The sequence below is a fragment of the Heterodontus francisci genome, chromosome 27 (assembly GCF_036365525.1).
Source record: "Heterodontus francisci isolate sHetFra1 chromosome 27, sHetFra1.hap1, whole genome shotgun sequence".
In the NCBI taxonomy this organism is placed as follows: domain Eukaryota; kingdom Metazoa; phylum Chordata; class Chondrichthyes; order Heterodontiformes; family Heterodontidae; genus Heterodontus; species Heterodontus francisci.
The window spans coordinates 51,285,378-51,308,044 of NC_090397.1; the positions used below are offsets into that span (position 1 = coordinate 51,285,378).

General features: G+C 42.7%; 1 protein-coding gene across 1 annotated transcript; it reads right to left on the bottom strand.

Moving 5' to 3' along the window:
* Positions 1 to 668: 668 nt before the first annotated feature.
* LOC137384946 (C-type lectin-like) lies at positions 669 to 22,031 on the bottom strand. The gene is made up of 6 exons (XM_068059657.1): positions 21,958 to 22,031; positions 19,628 to 19,710; positions 9,858 to 10,030; positions 1,741 to 1,863; positions 1,555 to 1,657; positions 669 to 849 (listed from the first exon to the last, which is right to left on the bottom strand). The coding sequence occupies exons 1-6, from the start codon at positions 22,029 to 22,031 to the stop codon at positions 770 to 772; spliced, it is 636 nt and encodes a 211-aa protein (XP_067915758.1). The 3' UTR covers positions 669 to 769.
* Between the last annotated feature and the right edge of the window lie 636 nt (positions 22,032 to 22,667).

The window sequence follows — 22,667 nt, forward strand, 5'->3', positions numbered from 1 at the left end:
GCAGTGGTAGTAGAAGCAGATACATTAGGGGCATTTAAGTGACTCTTGGATAGGTACATGGATGATAGTAGAATGAAGGGTAGGTAGTTAGTTTGATCTTAGAGTAGGTTAAAGGTTCGGCACAACATCGTGGACCGAAGGGCCTGTACTGTGCTGTTCTATGTACTCCTGCAGAGTGACAGCAGTATATACCATCTATGAGATGCACTGCAGCAATGCACCAGGCCTCCTTTGACGGCACTTTCCAAATCCACGACTTCTATTGTTGAAGATTAAGGGCAACAAGTGCATGGGAAAACCACCTCCAAGATCCCCCTCCAAGGCACGCCTGATCCTGGCTGGAGTGATATTACCATTCCTTCACTGTCACTGGGTGAAAATCCTGGAACTCCCACTTGAAGAGCACACTGGATATATCTACACCACATAGACTGCATTGGTCAAGGCAGTGCACCACCAATTTTTCAAGGGCAATTAGGGATGGACCATAAATTCTGGCCTCATGGGCAATGCTCTCATCCCACGAATGAATTAAAAAAAATTCTGTCACATTCTCCCCAATGCAGTATTGAATGAAGAGGTGGGTCGGAAGCTACAGTGGAACAGGAAGGATGATAAATTAGGCTCACACAACTCAAGATGCAATTACATTTATTATTGGCTGAGAGAATAAGTCAGTCCAGTCACCACAGGCAGTGACTGCAGCTACAAACAAATCGAGAAATGAATCCACTCTTGGAAAAGATCTGTGGAGCATCACCAGATTCCTCTAAATGCAGCACCGCTTGGATTGACAAACGAAAGCCAATTTGACGTTAGAACATTGCAGATCATTCCAACCTCCTGACTCTGCAGATATAGAAATAAATTGAATCCATCAGTGAAACAGGCAGCTATTTATCTAATTATTTAATCCTTCCCATTGAGAGAGAGTCAGTATCTGTGATCCATTAACTTTACCGGTCTCTTAACCCATGAGTTCAGTTTGGGAGTGGGGGAAGCAGGGTCAAACGCAGACTGGTGTAGGGAATGGCGGGAAGGGGTAAAGGGCAGAGATTATGAATTTTGCTGGACGGGTAAGGGAGAAGGTCAGGTGCACAAAGCAATTATTTTAGGGGAGAGGGCAAGGAATGAATTCTGTGGTTATTGGAGGGGGGGGGGGGGCGCGGGGGGGAGGGGCGGGAAACATATTTAATTTTTTCAAATCAATTTTAAATCACTATAAAAACTATTAAAATTGAAATGTAGGGCTCGAAGCCCTTCAAAAAAATGGAGTCAGCGCCTGTACAAAGGCCACTAACGTCATTGCCAGAGACTGACAACCCACCCCTTCCATGTCATTGGGGGCAGTCCGCCCCAGACATTTAAATCAGTCCTTTCCTCCATTAAAATTACTTTAACTGGAAAGTTGGCGCAAATGGGGCAGGAAGTACAGCCCTGTCAAAGTCTAAAACTCAACCACCCTGAGGCAGCTAGAATCTCATCCATTGATCTATTTGTCTGCAGAAATAATCTTCTATTGGAGAATATCCATCACATTTAGCAGCAACTTACGCTGCAGTTCTGCACAGTCCTCTTCTCCTGCATTATTGGGTTCACCACCATTCCAATTCACAAACTCTGTTGAAGATTCATCAGTCCAAATGAATTTCCCCTCCTATGGAAATAGAACATAATTACATTTAGAAATGTATATTTGTTAGCATAAACAAGGTGATTTAACAATTCAAGCAATGTTACCTTGTCAATGTCATTAAAACCGATCCAAATGGCAGCGCTTAACATATTTTTAATAAAGTCGTTGTGCTCCTGACTGCGTATGGAGACAAGATGGCCGCCTGGAACCACTGACTTGCAGTACTCCTTCAAATAAAAATAAAGTAAGTGATTATTGACAACGCAACTGCCAGCTGACGTCATCAGACTCCACATATGCGCAGATTGGTTCACTCTCTGCACATGCGCTGCATTCTGCATTGCCAGGACTGGTTGGCGCATGCGCAGATGACATTATTGCGTAATACGGGCAGAATGCGTGGGTTGGGGTTTTGGGGGAGCGGTGGGGGGGTGGAAGAGCAGCTGAAGACCTTAGTTGTGGCGGGTGCACGCTCCTCCTCCACCCGATTACTTCCCCTGCCCTCCCTCCAGCCATTGTGTGCTGCCATGTGTTTAGGTTGCCTTCGTGTGATTATTTGAGCAGCGGCACCTTTAGTCCTGGTAGCTCCTGACATCGCAGAGTGCGACATTTTAGTGGCACAGGCTGCATTTGCGCATGTGCCACTGCAGCATCACTCAGTGGTTGAGTTGTCAGCAAATGCAGCCCAAAATAAAACAGACCATTTGTTGCTCATCACCTTTGTGACATTGGAGTAACTCAACTGAATATGTTCAATGTAAAATGTTTAATATTGAAACTTTGTTCTTTTGCTGAATGTGAATAAAAAAAAACAGACAACTTCCTGCTCTGTGTCCATGAGATCCTGATATGGACTGACTCCAAACTTCAGTGAATTGTGGAACACAGACACTGCTTACTTGGAACCAATGTCACAGGGGCTTCAAACCATCAGATTGTAATTGCTGCAGCTTCTGTGCATCAGCTGACATTGGGCTGGGTTTGTGCTCGAATGTTCTGTGGGTTATTTGGTGTTTCTTCTGTTCTCCCAACTATCCATACAGCTACTGTCAATACAGGTGGCAGTCACTGCAGTCCATGTCACTGAAAAGTGATCACACCCACACAAGCAGTGTTGTCATAATAGACCATTGCTACTATTTGTGTCTGTATGCAGTTTAATATAATTTAGATCGAATTGCTATCTGGAGATTGTGTGGCTCAATGTCAGGCTCAGGAAGTTAACAAATTGATGCTGCAGGAGGTGAAAAGTTGCATAATGAACTGCCCTGGTTAGATCTCCATGTGAAAAAATAGAGGGTGAACATTAGGAGTCGACTGCAGATTAAAACACGATGCAAAAACCATAAGGTAATTATGATGGGTAACTTCAATCAACTAAATCATCTGAGGGAACATTGTTAGGTTCTACATGTGTGCTGATGACACCCAGCTCTCACCATCACTTCTCTCGACCCATCCACTGCCCTTTGATTTGTCTCAGTTTGTCCAACACCCTGTATTGGATGAGCAGAAAATTCTTCCAATTGGGTAGACTGAAGACAATGGCTTCAGTCCAAGCCACAAACTCCATTCCCCAGTCACCAACACCATCCCTCTCCCTGACCCTGTCCAAGATAAAACCAGACTGTTCATAACCATGGCATCCAAGTTGACCTTGATTAACATCACCCATCTCCACTCCTGCCTCTGCTCATCTGCTGAAACCTGCATCCCTGCCTTTGTTACCACTAAATTGACTATTCCAATTCTTTCCTGGCTGGCTTTACCCCCTCTGTAAATCTGAACCCCGCCAAAGCACTGCTGTCTATATCTGCACTCACCTAAGAGAGCATTGGAATAGTCAAATCTAGAGGCAAAGACATGGATGAGGCTTTCAATAGCAGATAAGCCAAGACAGGACAGAAACATACGATTTTCCTCAAATCTGTTATGAGGGAATGAATGATTGTTCAAATATGATTTGATCAGAAAAAGTTAGCAAGGATTTGTAAAGGATAAATCATGCCTAAAAAATCTAGTTGAATTCAAAAAGATAGTAATATGTATTAAAGGAAGTGACTAGATGTTATTTATATGGATTTGCAGAAGGCATTTAACAAGTTTCCATAGAAGAGATGGTTAGCAAAATGAAGAGCACATGGAATTGGTTAGGAAGTAGGGATAATGGGTATGGACTCAAATTGGCAGGATGTGACTAATGATGTCCCTCAGGGATCTATTCTGAAGCCTTAGCTTTTCACTACATTTATAAATAACTTGGATATACAGCACTATTTCTTTATCCAAGTTTGATGATACCAAGGGCTTACACAGAAGGGCTGCTGCAGAGCCCCCATGATATTATGCCCGGAGGCTCATTTAAATGGAGGGAATGGAGCGGTCATCCCCAATGTAGAGGGGGCAGCTGCCCCATCCCCAGAAACAGCATCCACTTTTAAAGGGCTTAAAACCCTTTGAAAAAAAAAACATTTTTTTTTTTAAAAAGGTGCTGGTTCTATAAAAAATGATTTGTCCACACCTGCAGTCCCTTCTCCCATTCCCCAATGCATAAATAGCCAGGTTTAGCCTATCCCCCTAAAAACAGTAACAACCTTCACCCCACCCCGTGAATTTTTTTTTAAATAAACAATTCATTCATGGAATGGGGGTGGGGGGCCATTGGCTGGGCCAGCATTTATTGCTGGTCCCCAATTGTGCTTGAGAAGGTGGTGAACTGCCTTCTTGAACCACTGCAGTCCATGAGAGATAGGCACACCCAGTGCTGTTAGGAAAGGAGTTCTAGGATTTTGACCCAAGGACAGTGAAGGAACACCAAGTCAGGATGGTGTGTGACTTGGAGGGCAATTTGCAGGTGGTGATCATATGCATCTGCTGCCATTGTCCTTCTAGTTGGTAGAGGTCGTGGGTTTGGAGGGTGCTTTCGAAGGAGCCTTGGTGCATTGCTGCAGTGCATCTTGTAGATGGTACACAGTGCTGCCACTGTGCGTTGTGGTTAAGGGAGTGAATGTTTGTCGATAGGGTGTCAAGTGGGCTGCTTTGTCCTGGATGGTGTCAAGCCTCGAGTGTTGTTGGAGCTGTACCCATCCAGGCAAGGAGAGAGCGTATTCCATCACAATCCTGGCTTGTGCCTTGTAGATGGTGGACAAGCTTGAGAGTCAGGTGGTGAGTTACTCACTGCAGGATACCTAGCATCTGACCTGCTCTTGTAGCCATGGTATTTATAGGGCTACTCCAGTTTGGTTTCTAGTCAATGCAACCCCTAGGATGTTGATAGTGGGGGATTCAGTGATGGCAATGCCATTGAATGTCAAGGAGATGGTTAGATTGTCTTACTGGAATAGTCATTCATGCCACACAAGTGCCAAGCAATGTTACTTGCCACTTATCAGCCCAAGCCTGGATATTGTCCAAGTCTTGCTGAATTTCTAAATGGACTACTTCCCTATCCGAGTCACCGCAAATGGTGCTGAACATTGCACAGTCAGCGAACATCTCCACTTCTGACCTTATGATTGAAGGAAGGCCATTGATGAAGCAGCTGAAGATGGTTGGGCCTAGGACACTACCCTGAGGAATTCCTGCAGCTCAGATGATTGAGCAACAACCACAACCATCTTCCTTTGTGCTAGGTATGACGCCAACCAGCAGAGGGTTTTCCCCCCTGATTCCCATTGACCTCCATTCTGGAAGTGCTCCTTGATGCCATACTTGGTCAAATGCTGTCTTGATGACGAGAGCAGTCACTCACCTCATGAATTCAGCTCTTTTGTCCATGTCTGAACCAAGGCTGTAATGAGGTCAAGAGCAGAGTAGCCCTGGTGGAACCCAAACTAAGCATCACTGTGCAGGTTATTGCTAAGCAAGTGCTGCTTGATGGCACTGTTGACGACACCTTCCACCACTTTACCGAAAGAGAGTAGACTGATGGTCGTAATTATCTGGGTTGGACTTGTCCTGCTTTGTGTGCACAGGACAAAGCTGGGCAGTTTTCCATATTACTGTGTAGATGCAGTGATAGCTTTACTGGAACAGTTTGGCTAGGGGCACTACAAGTTCTGGAGCACAAGTCTTCAGTATTATTGCTGGAATTTTGTCAGGGCCCATAGCCTTTACAGTATCCAGTGCCTTCAGGCATTGCCTGAAATCATGGAGTGAATCAAATTGGTTGAAGACGATCATGTGATGCTGGGGACTTCAGGAGGAGGCCGAGATGGATAGTCAACTCGGCACTTCTGGCTGAAGATTGTTGCAAATGCTTCAGCCTTACCCTTTGCACTGATGTGCTGGGCTCCATCATTAAACGGGGATATTTGTGGAGCCATCTCCTCCAGTTAGTTGTTTAATTGTCCACCACCATTTATGGTTAGATGTGGCAGGACTGCAGATCTTAGATTTGCTCCATTGGTTATGTGATCGCTTAGCTCTATCTATTGCATGCCGCTTATGCAGTTTGGCATGCAAGTAGTCCAGTGTTGTAGCTTTACCAGGTTGGCACCTCATTGAATTATGCCTGGTGCTGCTCCTGGCATGCCCTCCTGCACTTCATTGAACCAGGGTTTGTCTCCTGACTTGATGATAATGGTAGAATGAGGGATATGCAGGGCCATGAGGTTACAGATTGTGGTTGAATGCAATTCTGCTGCTGATAGTCCACAGCACCTCATGGATGTCCAATTTTGCATTGTGAGATCTATTTGAAATCTATCCCATTTAGCAGTGGTAGGACCACACAACACGATGGAGGGTATTCTCAATGTGAAGGCAGGACTTTCTCCACAGAGACTGTGCGGTGGTCACTCCTGCCATGGACAGAAGCATTTGCGGCAGGCAGACTGCCAAGGATGATGTCAAGTATATTTTCCCCTCACCACCTACTGCAGGCCCAGTCTAGCAGTTATGTCCTTTAGGACTCAGCCATCTGAGTCAGTAGTGGTGCTACTGAGCCACTCTTGGTGATGGACATTGAGGTCCCCAACCCAGAGTACATTCTGTGCCCTTGCCACCCTCAATGCTTCCTCCAAGTGGTGTTCAACATGGAGTACTGACTCAGCAGCTGAAGGAGGGCAATAGGTGGTAATCAGCAGGGAGTTTCCTAGCCCATGTTTGACCTGATGCCATGAAATTTCATGGGAGTCAATGTTGAGGACTCCCAGGGCAACTCCCTCAAGGCTGTATACCACTGTGCCACCATCTCTGCTGGATCTGTCCTGCTGGTGGGACAGGACATACACTGGGATGGTTATGGCAGTGTCTGGGACATAGTCATATTCTGTAATCATACCTTACAGACAAGGTCAGGCTGTTGCTTGACTAGTCTGTGGGACAGCTCTCCCAACTTTAGCACAAGCCCCCCAGATGTTAGTAAGGAGGACTTTGCAGGGTTGGCAGGGCTAGGTTTGCCCATTGTCAATGCCAGGTGGTCCAGTTTCTTTTTTTCTTGACTTTGTAGCAATTAGATACAACTGATTGAAATGGTCGAGCAAGCCAGAGGGGATGCAAATGTCAACCATTGTGGGTCTGGAGTCACATATAGGCCAGACTGGGCAAGGACAGCAGATTTCCTTCCCTAAAGGACATTAGTGAACCAGATGAGTTTCCACAATTGACAATGATTTCATGGCCATCATTAGACCAGCTTTTAATTCCAGATTTTATTAATGGAATTCAAATTCCACCTTCTGTTGTGGTGGGATTTGAACCCATGTCCCTAGAATACCCTGGGTCTTGCTGTCACTAGTCTAGTGACAATACCACTCTGCCACCACCTCCCTTAAACCCTTTCCCACCATCCCCACAGCCAATGAAAAAGGTTTTTCCCACTACCCCCCTCTGCCCTGATAATTTGACTCCTCCCTCCTGCACACCAGTGTCTCACCTCAGAAGTCAGTATATATAGAGTTTAAGGTGTACAAGTTGAGGCTGGTGGCTGTAAAATCAGTGCAAGATGACCACTGGGAGCAGGTATGTTAATTAGCATTTTTAGGACCCTCATTTCAATAAAGACCCTGCCACCTGTAGGGGTGGTGCACTGAGACCTTGTCACCATTAATATCTAGCAGGGCCTTCACCACCATGGCAGGCTGCTCTCAAGCATTTTACAGACCTCCCTGCCAGGATCCATGATGCAGAGGCGCTGGTAAAATCCAGCCCCAAGTTAGGTTGCACGGTAAACAGTGTAGATGGGAGCAGAAAGTTGAAAATGGACATTGATAGATTAAGTAGGTGGGCAGAAAGTGTGGTAGATGGAGTTCAGAGGAAAAGTGTGACATGATTTACTCTGGACCTAAAAGATAGATCAGAGTATTTTCTAAACAGTTACAAACTAGGAACTGAGAAACAGAAATATTTAGGAAACCAAGTGCAGAAATCACTAAAGCTCATGGAGTGGGTACAAAATAATTTAAATGACTAAGACAACAGATTCACTAGAATGATTCTGGGGCTAAATGAGATGATTTAAGGGGAAATCAGATTGAGATATTGGAGTTGCTGAGGTAAAGAGAGAAGCTATTATCTCAACCTTCAATTTAGTACTCAGATTTCCAGGAGTGACATTAGAAAGCACTTCCTCACAGATGGTAATGGAAATCTGGTATTCTCTCCCAAAAAGGTGACACTGGGGATCAATGGAAAGTTAGGCAAGAGTATTAAGGGTTACACAACCATAGCAGATAGATGGAGTTAATACATAAATCAACCATGACCTATTTGAATGGTCAAACAGGCTTGAAGGGGCAATGGCCTACTCTCCACACATCACCCTTGTGCTTGCTGAGCAACATTGGTAGTTAGTTAATGTGTAGATTTTAAAATACCCATCCTCTTTCAAATCCCTCCATGGCCTCACCCCTGTCCTTTCAATTTTCTCCAACCTGCTCAGATTGCTCTATTCACCCAATTCTGGTCTTGTGCAATCCTGATTTTCAATCAGGACTTCAGTTGCCTTGGCCCTAATCTCCAATACCTCCCTAAACCTCACTGACTGCTATCTCCTCTTTCAAGGCATTCTTTACAAAGTACAATTTTTGGCCAAGCTTTTGGTCATCTGCCCTGGTGTAACTGGGCAGAGTCTGTACAATGCAAGGTCTGCCTATTAGTATCTGAAATTAGCATCAAGATCCTACAAAGTGTAGGACCCTGATTTGCATATTAAAGTAGATTTAGGCTAGTTTGAGGTGGTTGGGGGGTGGGGTGGGGTGCTACTTACCCATTTCCAAGTGTGGCTGAATATAGCACTGGGTGGGTCTCGAGCATTAAATGGACAATTGATGTGTCTGTTCTCCTTCCCCTCACCCACTGCTTGTTTAATTCAGTATAAAATGGACAGAGGAGTTGAATTTTTGCACCAATTAGTCAGATACCATTTTTATTGATAAAAATGTTCAATTATTCTGTGAAAACTAATTGAGTAGCCTTAATTTTTTTTCCTTTAACAGCCTTCCCATTATAAATGTTGGTGTATAAAAGTGTGAACAGGAAGTGCATACACGATTACTTCCTTCAAAATATTTAATAGGGAATGTGCTTTCCCAAAAGCAATAATACAAGAAATATCATGGGAAGTTCTAAACAGCCTAAGAGGGCTCAAAATAAATTAACTCCAGGTATTTCTTGCTAATGCCATGAGGGAATTCGAATATTTAAAATGAAAATAGAAGAATGAACCATGTCTATGTGACAAGCATTGCCCAATAGGGAGGGAGCAAATTAATTGGTCTGAGGAGACCGCTCAATGCAAGTTCCCAGTCAATAAGAGTAACCGAACTTTAGATGTGTCTTGTCGGTGTTTGAAAATATCTGAACAGTGACTGATTTTTTAAGCACTTTGTCCTTTCAATGGCAGACAGTAAATCCTTCAAATGGACTTGGTCCTTTGATCTGAAGAACAGGATCAGGAGCCCAATCCTGTCCCCACTAAGCTTCCATGCAACACATTTTGCAGAAAGTTTCACTGAATGGTGACCAGGATCAGGGAGTTGTGCTGATTTTAACTCTTCAGATCCAGAGACACTCAGACCAGTTATAACACTCTCCTTCCTGTCCATGGATGAACCTGGGCCCTCGTCATTAGGATTCAACGTCAGTCTAGTGTCCTCAGTGTTTAATGTAGAATACAATTGAGACCATGTTACCCAGGTGATGGAACTGAGTCAATCAGAACTGTCCAGATACAAAGAAGAAGTTTTTCATTCTTACAATGGAGACTCCAGGAACTTACCTCAGCATCTTGCCAAGTCTTTGCATCATTAAAAAGCTGGTAGCAATAATGGTTCCATTGATTGCCATCAGCACAAAAATTTTCCATAGATTCACGTTTTTCAAGATCCTGATTCAGATTATTTTCAGTCTCTAGTTCCATGTTCTCAAATGCTCCATTCTGATCACCATTAGCTGGAGTTAAAGGGCATTAGATTAAAACAAGCTACAATAATCACACCAGCAATCCCCAAACATTTAGTTTATTTGATTCATGGGGAGAGAAAATTGATGGGTACATGGTAGGCAGGGGTTGCGCTGGGTGTGGGGCTTTTTACCTTACTGCATTAATCCTTTCATCACCCCATGTTTGTTTACATAGAAATATAAAACACAAGAGCACAGAAACAGGCCATTTGTCCCATTTAGCCAATGCCAGTGTTTTTGCCCCACAGGAGCCTCCCTCTACTGTAGTTCCTTTAACCCCATTACCATATTCTCTTCCCTTCTCCTCCTCATGTGCTTATCAATCTTCCCCTTAAATGCATATATATGTTCTTAACTTCAACCACTCCATATGGTAGCACATTCCACATTCTCACCATTCTCTGGTTAAAGAGGTTTCTCCTGAATACTGTAACTTTTGCAGTTTGGGTCTTAAATACAAGGTTGCTTCAAACTTCCACCCCTTCTTTGTCTTCATGGTCCATATCAGACTCTCCCCTTCCTCAAATGCTCCACCTCCATTTCTGTGGAGATGTTGTTAATGAATATTTATTATAAACCCAGTCACTTCCACTGTTGCCTGAATGTCAGGAAGAGTGATTGGAGTAAGTGTAAGGAGTCTATTCCATTCTCCCAGTTTCTCTATCTTCATTGCATCTGTAATGATGCCACTTTCCTCACCAGTGCTTCTGATATGTTTTCCTGTTTTCTCAACCAAGGATTCCCTCCAGGGTGGTTGACAGGGCTCTCTACAGTGTCAGAATTCCTGCACTGCTGCTCTCATCCCTTCCACTCCCTCTCAGATCCACGAAAGGGTTTCCCTTATCCTCACCTTCCACTCCACTGGCCTTCACATTCAACAGAGCATCCTCTGCAATTTCTGCCACCTCCAAAAAGGTTTCCTTCCCATCACCTTTCAGCATTTCTAAGGGACCCTTATTGTTCAATACCCTGGTCCACTCTTAACGTCACCTTTTCTGCTTCAATGCAGGCAGATAAGTTGCAACATTTGCTCTACCACCTCCTTCCTTCCCACTTTCCAGGGTCCCAAACATTTCTTTCAGAAGAGTACTGTTAGGTCGGGTTTAAACTAATCTGTAAGAGGATGGGAACCAGGCTATTGCATTAGCAAGGATAAACAAGGTGCACAATGGATTGGGAGAGGGATGTAATACTTGTGTAAGAAATAGTAACGTATTAGATGGGTTGGATTAAGTAGTAAAACAATAAAGCTCTAAATTTTGGTTTAGAGTGCATGTAAGCACATGAAGTGGGGTAAATAAAGCTGGTGAGCTGCAGGTGCAGATAGCTACATGAGAATATGATGTTGTGGCAATAATGGAGGCATAACTCAAAGGGCAGGACTGGGCTTTAAATATTCCTTGATAGAAGGGGCCAGATTTTCAAATCAGGTCATGAACTCGACACTTGGATGAATTCTGGATCCAGACCCCACGATGTTAGTGCCCTAATTGGACAGGAGGCAAGGTCTGCACCCAATTAGAGGCGCCAAGTGTCTCCAGGGGCTGGGAGCTGCCTGCCTGGCACCAGCAGCCCAGGCAAGCAACTGTGTTGGTGGGCTGCCACTGCCTTGCTGAGGAGAGCAGGCAGCTCATTAAAGGGCCAGGATGATAAAGACACTGGAACGTGGCCATGAATGCCAAGCGAAGGTACAGTGCTCAACCCTGCACTAGTTGACCCCTCAAATTTCATTTCAACATAAACAAATACTCTTGTCCCATGGAAACCCAGGCAGCTGTTCAATGTGCAGACAGGTCAGGATCAATGAAATCAGAGATTTTAAAAATTGCTTACCTGAGCACCCCAGCCCCTTAACACACTACAAAAGGATGTGCCACCTGTGGTTAACTATAGAAGTGAAGGATAGCATCAAATTGAAAGAAAAGTGCACAATACTGTGAAGATTAGTCATAGCACAAAGAATGACAAAAAACCAGAAGAAATTAGACTAAGAGAGAAAGCTAGCTAGAAACATAAAATACAAGTTTCTGTAAGTATTTATACTTTTACTTTGTTGACTATGTATCTAGTGCATGCCTTTTCTATAGATTCAATTTTACCCTGAAAGAAATATAATTTAAAGCACAGGAGGAGCCCATTGTGTCTGTACTGGCTGAGAAGTTATCCAGTCTAATCCGACTTCAGCTCTTGTAGCCCTGCAGTTTGCAGAAAGTGTATAACCAAGAAAGTTTAAAAAAAGACACTATTTCTGCTTTATCACCCTTTCAGGAAATGAATTCCAGGTGTCCACTACCCTCTGGTGTAAAAAATCTCAACTCCCCTCTAATCCTTCTGCCATTGATTGAAATTTATGCCCCTGGTAATGGACCTCTGCTGAGGGAAATAGGTTCTTCCATCGACTCAATCTTGCGACTTTTTTGGAGGAAGAAAGGATTCAGCTCAATTAAATTCCCCCTCAAATCTTCTTGGTTTCAAAGAAAACCACAAACCATCCAATCATTCCTCATGCCTAAAAATTTTCCATTCTGGCAACATCAAATCTCTTGTGCCCTCTCCAATGCTATCACATCCTTCCTGTAATGCAGTGACCAGTATGGCACACAATACTCGAGTTGTGGCTGAACTGGTTTTATGCAATTCTAACAAGCTTCCTACTCATATTCTCTGCCTTGAGAAATAAAAGTATCACACCACCTTAACCAACTTATCTACTTGTCCTGCTACCTTCAGGGATCTGTGGGGCATGCACCCTCAGGTCTTTTACATTGCTCAATATCCTGCCATTTATTGTGTAGTCCCTTGCCTTGATTACTCTCCCCAAATGCATTAACTCACTTCTCCAGATTAAATTGCATTTGCCACTTATCGACCCACTTGACCAGTCCATTGATATCAGGAAGGCTGTAAACTGCAAGAAGTTAAAGCACACAGCCAATTTTCATTACTACAAACTTCATTGTGCCCCCAACATTTAAATCTAAAATGATTAATACCATAAACAGAGAGAGACCTAGTACTGAACTCAGTGGGACCCTACTAAAAAAAAAAAAAACAGCCTTCCAGTCAAAAATACCCATAAACCATTACTCTTTGCTCACTGCCAGAGGCAACTTTGGATTCAACTTGCCACTTACATTTGGCTCCACAGGCTTTTACTTTTGACAAATTTGCCATGTGGAACCTTGTCAAACAGCTTGCTAATATCCATGTAAAACACAAATACATTACACTCATTGAAATTTAAGGAGAATGCAAGGAGGATTAATCAAGATAACCAGGCATAACTTTCCCTTTTGAAATCCATGCTGACTTGCACTAATTAATCTATGCCTTTCTAAATGAGTTTGTACTCCCTCAATTTTTGCAGGAATGTTCACACCACTGACCAGAGGCTGACTGGCCTTAATTGCTCTGGTTATCTTGTCCTCAAAAAAAAAGCATATCATTAGCAGTCTTCCTGACCCATGTCTTGAGCACGAGTTTGAAAAAAAAAAATGGTCAGAGCCTCCACTATTTTTACCTCCCTTGCTTCTTTTAGCAGCCTGGAACATTTCATCTGCACCTGGCAATTTATCTACTTTCAAAGATGCTAAACTACTTAATAGTTCTTTGCTTACTATGAATATCCCATCACATTTCACTCCTTAAACATGACATCTGCATCACCCCCCTCTCATGAAGACAGATGCAAAGTATTTTGCCTCCATGTCCAAGCTCCATTTTTTGGTCTCTATTCAGCCCTCTTTCCTTAGCTACCCACTTGTTCTTTATGCATTTATAAAACATCTTTGGATTTTCTTGATTTTTCTATGCCTGTATTTTCTTCACACCTTCTCTTTGCACGTTTTATGTGCCACCAGGCTGTCTGCAGTATTCAACTTTTGACATTTGATGCAAGCATCTTTTTTGCCTCATGCTCTTTGATAGATGGGTTCTGGATTTGGGACTAAAGGCCTTTCTTTGTGGTAACATATTTGTTCTGAACTCTCCATCTCTTCTGAATGGATCTCACTGCTCTGACACTGATCAGGTTCAAATATCTGTTTCAAGTCAATTTTTGCCAAATTGCATTGCACCAAAGTTGACCTTTCCCCAATTCTTGGTCTTTATCCTGTTCCATAACTACACCAAATCTAAATGAACAATCACCACCACAAAATGCTCTCCCAAAGAGACTTCTTCCTGCCTTTCCACTGTTTTCCAGTTGGGTGGGATAGCCCTAACCTGGTTCCATGCTCATTTAAATATAGATAAGGTATAATTTGCAATGGCTTCTCTTCCTGCTCCCACGCCATTACCTCTGCTGTCCAAGGATCTATCCTTGTCCCATTCCTATATGCTGCCCCTCAGCAACCTCATCCAAACACACAGCATTAGCTTTCACATGTATTGAGATGACACCCAGCTCTACATTACCACCACCTTTCAACTCCTTCACTGTTGCTAAGTTATCAGACTGCTTATCTGACATGCTGTACTGAATGAGCACAAATTTCCTGCTATTAAATATTGCAACACTGAATACATTGTCAGCCCTGCTCCAGACTCCACTCCTTAGCTACCAACTCCATCCCTTTCCCTGGGGAAGTCTGAGACTAAACCAGTCTGCTGGTGTCATTTTTACCCAGAGATGAGTTTCCAACCATATTGATGCCATCACTAAGACTGCTTATTTCCACCTCTAACATCTCCCAACTTCACTCCTATCTTGCTCATCTGCTGCTGAAACACTCATTCATACCAGAATTGAATATTCAAATGTGTTCTGGCTGGTCTCCCACATTCTACCCTGTATAAACTGGAGCTCATCCAAAACTCTGCTGTGTCATAACTTGCATGAAGTCCCGCTCATTTACTTCTCTTGTGCTCACTTGCATACATTGGCTCCCAGTCAGGCAAAGTATTGATCTTAAAATTCTCAACTTTGTTCTCAAATCCCTCCATGGCCTCAGCCCTCCCTATCTCTAATTTCCTTTAGCCCTACAACTCTCCAGGATATCTGCACTCATCTAATTCTGGCCTCTTGAATATCTGATTTTAATCAATCAATCCATGATTGGTGGCTGCACTCAGTTGCCTAGGCCCAAAGTTCTGTGCCCTCCATAATGTTAACCCTGATTCTCAGAGTTAACATTAAGGTAATTAAATAACCATGTTATGACTGCTCTATTGTTTTTGCAATCTAATTTGCCTACATACTTGCTCTTCTATCTCCCACTGACAATTTGAGAGTCTATAAAGCCCTCGCAGTGTGATTGCTTCTTTTTGTTCTTTACTGCAACCCATAAGGCTTCATTTGGTGATCCTTCTACCACATCCTCCTCACAGCTATTTAAGCAACCTGTGATCCCAAACTCCTTTTCATCCTCCTTTACCCAGTCTGAAATCCCTTTTACCAGGAATGTCCAGCTGCCATTCCTGCCTTTCTTCAAGCTATGTTTCAGTAATAGCTATGATATACTTTCAAGTGTCTATGCCCTCAGCTCATCTGCTTTATCCACTAGACTCCTTGCATTGAAGTACATTAAGCATTGCCAAACTCCTTTGTGGAGTATTTTCTAGCCTTTGTTTTCTCTGCCTGACATACTTGGTGACTACTTTCCTGCCTTCCATTTCCACCTTATCTCCCCTCACTTCAGAATCTACCCTCATGTTCCCATCTTGCTGCCAAGCCTGTTTAAACCACCGTCACCCCCCACCCACACTAGCAAACCTTCCCTCTTGGTGATATTGATCCCAATCCTGTTGAGGTACAACTTATCCAGTTTGTACAGGTCCCACCTCCTGCTGAACTAGGCCTAATGCCTCAGGAATCTGAAGCCCTCCCCTCATGCAACATCACTCCAGTCATGTAATAACCTGCACGATCTTCCCATTTCTGTACACAGCATCATATAGCACCAGGAGAAATCTGGAGATTATGGTCTGGAGGTCCTACTTTTGAAAGTTCTTTCCTTGCTCCTTAAAATCTGTCTGCAGGACCTCATCCCATTTCTACCCAAGTCGTTGACAGATTTGGAAAACAACCTTTAGCTGTTCACCCTCCCCAATCAGGATATTCTACAGTTGCTCAGTGACACCTTTGACCTTGGCACCAGAAAGGAAACATACCATCCTGAAGTTGTTTCTGCAACTGCAGAAACATCAGATTGTTCTTACCTACTGAATCCCTGATCACAATTGCTTTCTTGACCTTCCTCATTTGCCCCCAGCTGTGTACTGCTGAGCCACCCATGGTAATGGAGTCTTGGTTCTGGCTGTATTTACCAGAGGAACCACCTTTACCAGTATTCAGAACTGAATACTAGTTAGAGAGCAAAATGTACTCAGGAGACTCTTGCACAATCTGTCGAGTCCTCCTCGTCTGTCACCCATCCCCTCGATCTACACACTCTTAAGCTGCGAGGTGACCACCTCCTGAAACATGCCATCCATGTAGCTCAGCCTTGTGGTAGCTCTGCAGTAATGCCAGCTGCTGCTCAAACTCCTCCAGCTGAGGCACTTCCTGTACATATTATCTGGGACACAGGAAACATCCTAGAGTTCACATACAGCACATAATGTGCTGTCAATGTGACAGAGGTTTTAGATTAGAGATACAGCACTGAAACAGGCCCTTCGGCCCACCGAGTCTTTGCCGAACATCAACCACCCATCTATACTAATCCTACACTAATCCCATATTCCTACCACATCCCCACCTGCCCCTATATTTCTCTACCACCTACCTATACTAGTGACAATTTATAATGGCCAATTTACCTATCAACCTGCAAGTCTTTTGGCTTGTGGGAGGAAACCGGAGCACCCGGAGAAAACCCACGCAGACACAGGGAGAACTTGCAAACTCCACACAGGCAGAACCCGGAATCGAACCCGGGTCCCTGGAGCTGTGAGGCTGCGGTGCTAACCACTGCGCCACTGTGCCGCCCTGTTATGCCTATATTTATTAGACCATTACTTAGATTTACCAGAAATAAACTCAAGACATGTCTGATTTTGACAAAAGGAAACACCCAATCACTTCACACTCCCTTGTCCTGACATTACCAAGTTTTTTTTTTTAAATTTCTCTTACTGTCAGTCAAGTTCCTTTACTTTTTAGTTCATATTTATTATATTCTTTAGGTTATTTAACTGTTTAGCTAACACTAAAGCACAAATACAAACTATTAAAGACCCTGAATAAACTTGCTTATCTATCTTACCTACACTGCTGTGCACTCTGTGGCTCTGACTAGGAGGTCACATTGAGTTTTTCTTCTAGTTTTCTGGTGTCTGTCACTCTGCTCCAATAGTCTTCTCTTTATCTATGGTGTTTCATACTTTTTTTTTTAAAAAAGTGGATTATGTTTAAACAATTTCCATTGCTGTTCTATTGCAGTTTGTCTTCTGTAGTTCCATCTTCATTCCTTCAAAAGTAGCTTTTTCCAAACAATAGGCTGGATCTTGTTCTCCCCAGACATCAGGTTCCAGGGGGGTGGGGAGGGGGGAGAAAAAAAAACTAACTTGAAGATGCTCCAGATGAGGAGCGCCACAAACCTAGATGCCGTGAGGGCCTGGCCAGATCCTCCCAGCGGACAGGAGGCTCCATGGCGGCCCCAGTCACTGGGGGATCAAACCACAATTAAATTAAAATATTCAAATCAATAAAGCGAATGAATTACCATACACTTCGGTGCAGCAGCTGGCACTCCAACACCTTCAAATCCCCATGTGGGGAAAGGTGGTGCCACACTGAGAGTGAAGGGGGTAGAGTTAAGATTTTTAGTGTTGGGTGCAGGGGTCACAACTACAATTGGTGTAGGGATGGTTGAACCGTAAACTGTGGCATTTGGGTGGGTAAAGGTCAGATGTTACAGTTAAGCATTTTGGGACAGGACAGGGGAGGGAAGGGCAAATAGTTAATGTGCTTGTTATTGGGAGGATGAGAAGAGGGCATTACAAGAGTACTTAATTTTGTGGGGTCGGTCTTTAAAACAAGAGTAAATTAGGCAGCAGGACATGCTGCCCTTTAAAAATGGCACCAGCACCTGTGCCCAGGCAGCTAATGCCATTGCCAAGCATGGACAGCCCACCCTCTCCACATGATTGGGTGGGGAGGGGGGGGGGGGGGGGGCTGCTGCAGGACACCCCAGCTATTTAAATGAGCCACCTCACTTACAATCATGGTAGTTGTTTGGAGTGTGGCCTGCCATTTTCTGAGCTCACTGCAGAGATCCACAGTGGGCTCTTAAAATCCAGCCTCATGACTTTATCCTTCATTTTTCTCATGCCTCTCAATCATTATCTTAATCTTTATTATGTTGAAATTATTTCCTAGATGCTCTCCTACATCTACACCCGCTTCTTTTGTTTGCTCTGGTTCATTTTTTTTTTTATTAGATTTTTGTTGAGCTTTGTACACGTGAGATAAGGAAGGAGTTCTGTATACACACTAAAAACTCCATTCCAATTCTCTCACTTCCTGTTCATTTGCAGTTACTATCTCCCATGATTTATTCTTTTATGTATTATACTCATTTCATAGAATTTTTCCTCCAGTTTCTTTTCCTAGGACTAGGTGATCTGTGGTATACTGCTCACAGCATAATCAATCCCTTATTCTTTATCTCAATGCTTATAAATATTGTTTCTAGCTTGATAGTTTTTCTTTTATCTTTAGTCCATTACTACCTGATCCCTCCCATAATTCATTCGTATTCAGTTTTATCTACAGCCCTATTTATCCTTTCTGCTGGGAGCTTGGCTCATCCTAGAACTGCAGCACTTTCCTATCCCAGTACAGGAACCCTTCCTTCTCACTAGTCTTTCAGCTGCACATTCATCTTCCTGATCCATCAATTTACCAATTAGCATTTAAGTTAGGTTGTAATCCAAAGATTAACACTCATAGCATCCTGTTTTTTTTTTTAAGTTCCTCAATACTCCATGAGCAACACTTTTTCCCTGTGTCATTAGTCTCAACAATTCAAGGCTTCTCACCAATTACTTTGAAATATCTATTATGCAGACACCAGGTAGGCAACACAATCCTGGATTCTCAGTTATAACAGCATCAACTGCAATCATCTTTAATTATGAAATCCCCATATTTCCATTTTGTATCAGTCACTGCCCCTAAATTGGACTGCCTTATGCTCCATGAGACCATAGTTAACATAAAATGACTCCTCCCTGCAGCCTTCACCTTTATCCTCTCTGGCAGCAAGTACATCATACCTGTTGTACAGAATCAGTGTCTGTGGCACCTCCTTCTCTACCTCCCCTTGGTTGCTGACAGACAGTCACACACTCCTCTTCCTGCACTGTTTTACTATGAGCTGTGACTGTAATTTGGAGAAACAATGCAGATATTCCTTCACCTCCCTTGTGTTGGAGAATCTCTAATTCACTTCAGCTCAATGAAGCTGAGCTGGAGTGTCTCAGACAAGAGAGGTTTCCTACAGGTGGTCATCCAGGACAGTCTGATTGTCCCCAATTTCCCATATTCTACAGTCCTAATACACTCACTGTGTAGCTATTTTTAATCTTTATTTATTGCTAGCAATAATTGATTTCTAAGAGCTAATAGAATCAACTTACCTGCCACATCACTGACAAGCAATGCACTCAGCAGCAAAACTGTCACCAACATCATGTCTGCAGTGAAGTTCCTTTTCTCAAACCTGAAATACAAGACAAAAACTCAACATTACAGTCAAGGTTTCAAATTAAAGGAGGGGATTTCCTGCTCCCATTCCTACCTCTCTCTCCCAGTTGTCTGATGTGATGGGGTTTGAACTGCTTCTGCAAATATATATAGCAGACTGTGGAGACCTATGGAACCATTGAAGTCACATCCAATTGGCTGGACCATTAATGATGTCAAAATTATGCTGGCCAATCAGTGACTGACAGCTTGGAACAGGAGGGGCTGGAAACATTCAAATGTTTCAGGTGCTGCACCTGAGATTGTACAAGGTGGCAGTGTAACTCCTCAGTGAGAAATGGAAACTGGAGTCACAGTTCCTGACCCCATTAATCAGACTGTAGGTGAAATTAAGATTTCATGAATATTATCAACCAGACCATTGAGAATTTGATCATTATTATCATGAGATAAGGACCCCAAAATAAAGGGATAATACTCACAAAATGAGAATTTTTATGCCAAACAATCCAATCTCTTTTGTAATACATCTAAACCCCATCTATACCCCTATTTCCCACCATCCTGGAAAGTCTCCTTTATGCACTGGCAGCAGTGAGAATGTAACCCATTTGTAAAGAATAATATAGTAGATTCATGACTAAGGTCAGAGCATGTGGAGTCAGGGGACAAGTAGCAGAATGGATAGTAGGAGATTAATGTATTTACTGAGACCAGCAAAATGTGGGAAGTGCTGTTCCACAAGGATCGGTGCGGTGGGCCACTGTTGTTCATTTGCATTTACATAAGCAATTTGGGCTTTGAAATCGGAATTTCAAAATTTGTGAATTAATCCAAATTGGTGGGTTATAGTTAATACAGAACTGGACAGCGGCAAAATACAAGAAGACATTAATAAGTTTGCAGAATGGATTTGTAATTGGCAAATGAACTTTAATATAGATGAGAGTGAGGCAGTAAAATTTAGTAGGAAGAATAAGGAGGTTAAATCCACCTTAGAAAATAAGTGCCCAAATGGGATACAGGAGCCAAGGGATCAGCTGTATAGACACACAAATCACTAAAAGTAGGGAGAGTAAGTTAATAAGACCATTAAAAAAACAAACAACGCAGAGGGATGGAATAGAAAACTAGGGAAGATTTGTTAAACTTGAATAGAACCTTTGTTAGACCACACTTGAAGAAATGTCAACAGTTCTGGCCTCCCTATTCCCTTCCCATTGAACAGAATAGGGGTCTTTTCTCTACAAAAGAAAAGACTGAGAGTTGGCCGATTAGATGTATTTAAGTTTATGAAAGCGTTTGATAGGGTAGAGATAGAGACAATGTTTCCACTTGCACAGGAAACCACAACCAGGGGCCATAAATATTAAGTAGTCACTAATAAATGGCAGATGATGTTCAATGCGAAGAAATGTGAAGTGATACATTTTGGGAGGAAGAACATGGAAAGACAATATAAAATAAAGGGTACAATTCTATAGTGGGTGCAGGAACAGAGGAACCTTAGTGTATATCTGCATAAGTCATTGAAGGTGGCAGGACAGGTTGAGAGAGTGGTCAATAAAGCATATAATATCCTAGGCTTTATTATTAGGCGCATAGAGTACAAGAGCAAGGAGGACATGTTGAATTTGTTTCATACATTAGTTTGGCCTCAGCTGGAGTATTACGTCCAGTTCTGGGTACTGCATTTAAAAAAATATGTGAAGGCATTGGAAAGAATGCAGAAAAGATTCATGAGAATGGCTCCAGGGATAAGGAACTTCATTTATGAAGATGGATTGGAGAAGTTGGGACTGTTTTCCTTGGAGAAGAGAAGACTGAGAAGAGATTTGATGGAAGTATTCAAAATCATGAGGTGTTTGGATAAAGTAGACAGGGAGAAACTGTTCCCACTCATGAAAGGATCAAGAACAAGAAGGCACAGATTTAAGGTAATTGTTAAAAGAAGCAATGGTGACATGCGGGAAGACTTTCACACAGTGAGTGCTTAGGATTTGGAATGCACAGCCAGAAAGTGCAGTGGAGTCAGGCTCAATAGAAGCATTCAAAAGGGAATTAGAGAGTTATCTGAAAAGGAAAAATATGCAGGGTTATGGGGAGAAGGCGGGGGAATGGCACTAAGCGCATTGCTTACTTGACGAACCAGAACAGTCATGATGAGCCGAATGGCCTCCTTCTGTGATTCTGTGGAATCCTTTCGGCAACTCTGGGGAAAATTCTTTACCTAGAAAGTGGTAAGAATGTGGAACTCATTTACCACACAGTATTAATCAAGAAGTAAGAGGAGCTTGTAACAAAGGCAATGCAATAGTCATAGGGGACTTTGAGCATCGTATGGATTGGATAAATCAATTGGCAAAAGTAGATTGGAGGATGAGTTCATGGAATGCATTTGAGACAGTTTCCTGGAACAATACATTGTGAACCCAATCAGGGAAGAGGCTATATTAGATCTTGTCTTGTGTAATGAGACAGGATTAAATAATAATTTCAAAGTAAGGGATCTCTGGGAAGGGTGATCATAACATGATAGAATTTCTCATTGAGTTTGAGAATGGCAAATACAAGTACAAAACTGGAGTATTGAACTTAATTAAAGCCAATTACTCAGGTCTAAGATGCGAGTTCGTTTGAGTAAATTGGGAAATAAAAAGCTATGATGCGAGATGAGCTATGGTGAACACTTGGAGAAATAACTCTCAATGAATATGCATTACATTCAGAAATAAAACTTCTGTGGGAAAAGTGATTATTAACAGTGGCTTATTAAAGAAATTGAGGATAGTATTAAATTAAAATAAGAGACTTATAATATTGCCAAGAAGAGTAGTAAGACACAGGAATGAGCCAAAGGATGACCAAAAAATTGATAAAGGGGGAGAAAATAGAATATGAGAGAAAAAATCATAAGGGCTTCTACAAGTATGTATAAAGAAAAAGAACAGCAGAAGTAATTTTGTTTTTATT

Bases quoted from the DNA above. Each gene is read 5' to 3' on its own strand.
- LOC137384946 (XM_068059657.1), bottom strand. From the start codon at position 22,031: ATGCTCAAAGTCCCCTATGACTATTGCATTGCCTTTGTTACAAGCTCC. The intron at 10,031-19,627 runs GTAAGTTGATTC...CTTTAACTCCAG, and splicing joins GCTTGTCAGTGATGTGGCAG to CTAATGGTGATCAGAATGGA. The intron at 1,658-1,740 runs GTAACATTGCTT...CTATTTCCATAG, and splicing joins GTTTTAATGACATTGACAAG to GAGGGGAAATTCATTTGGAC.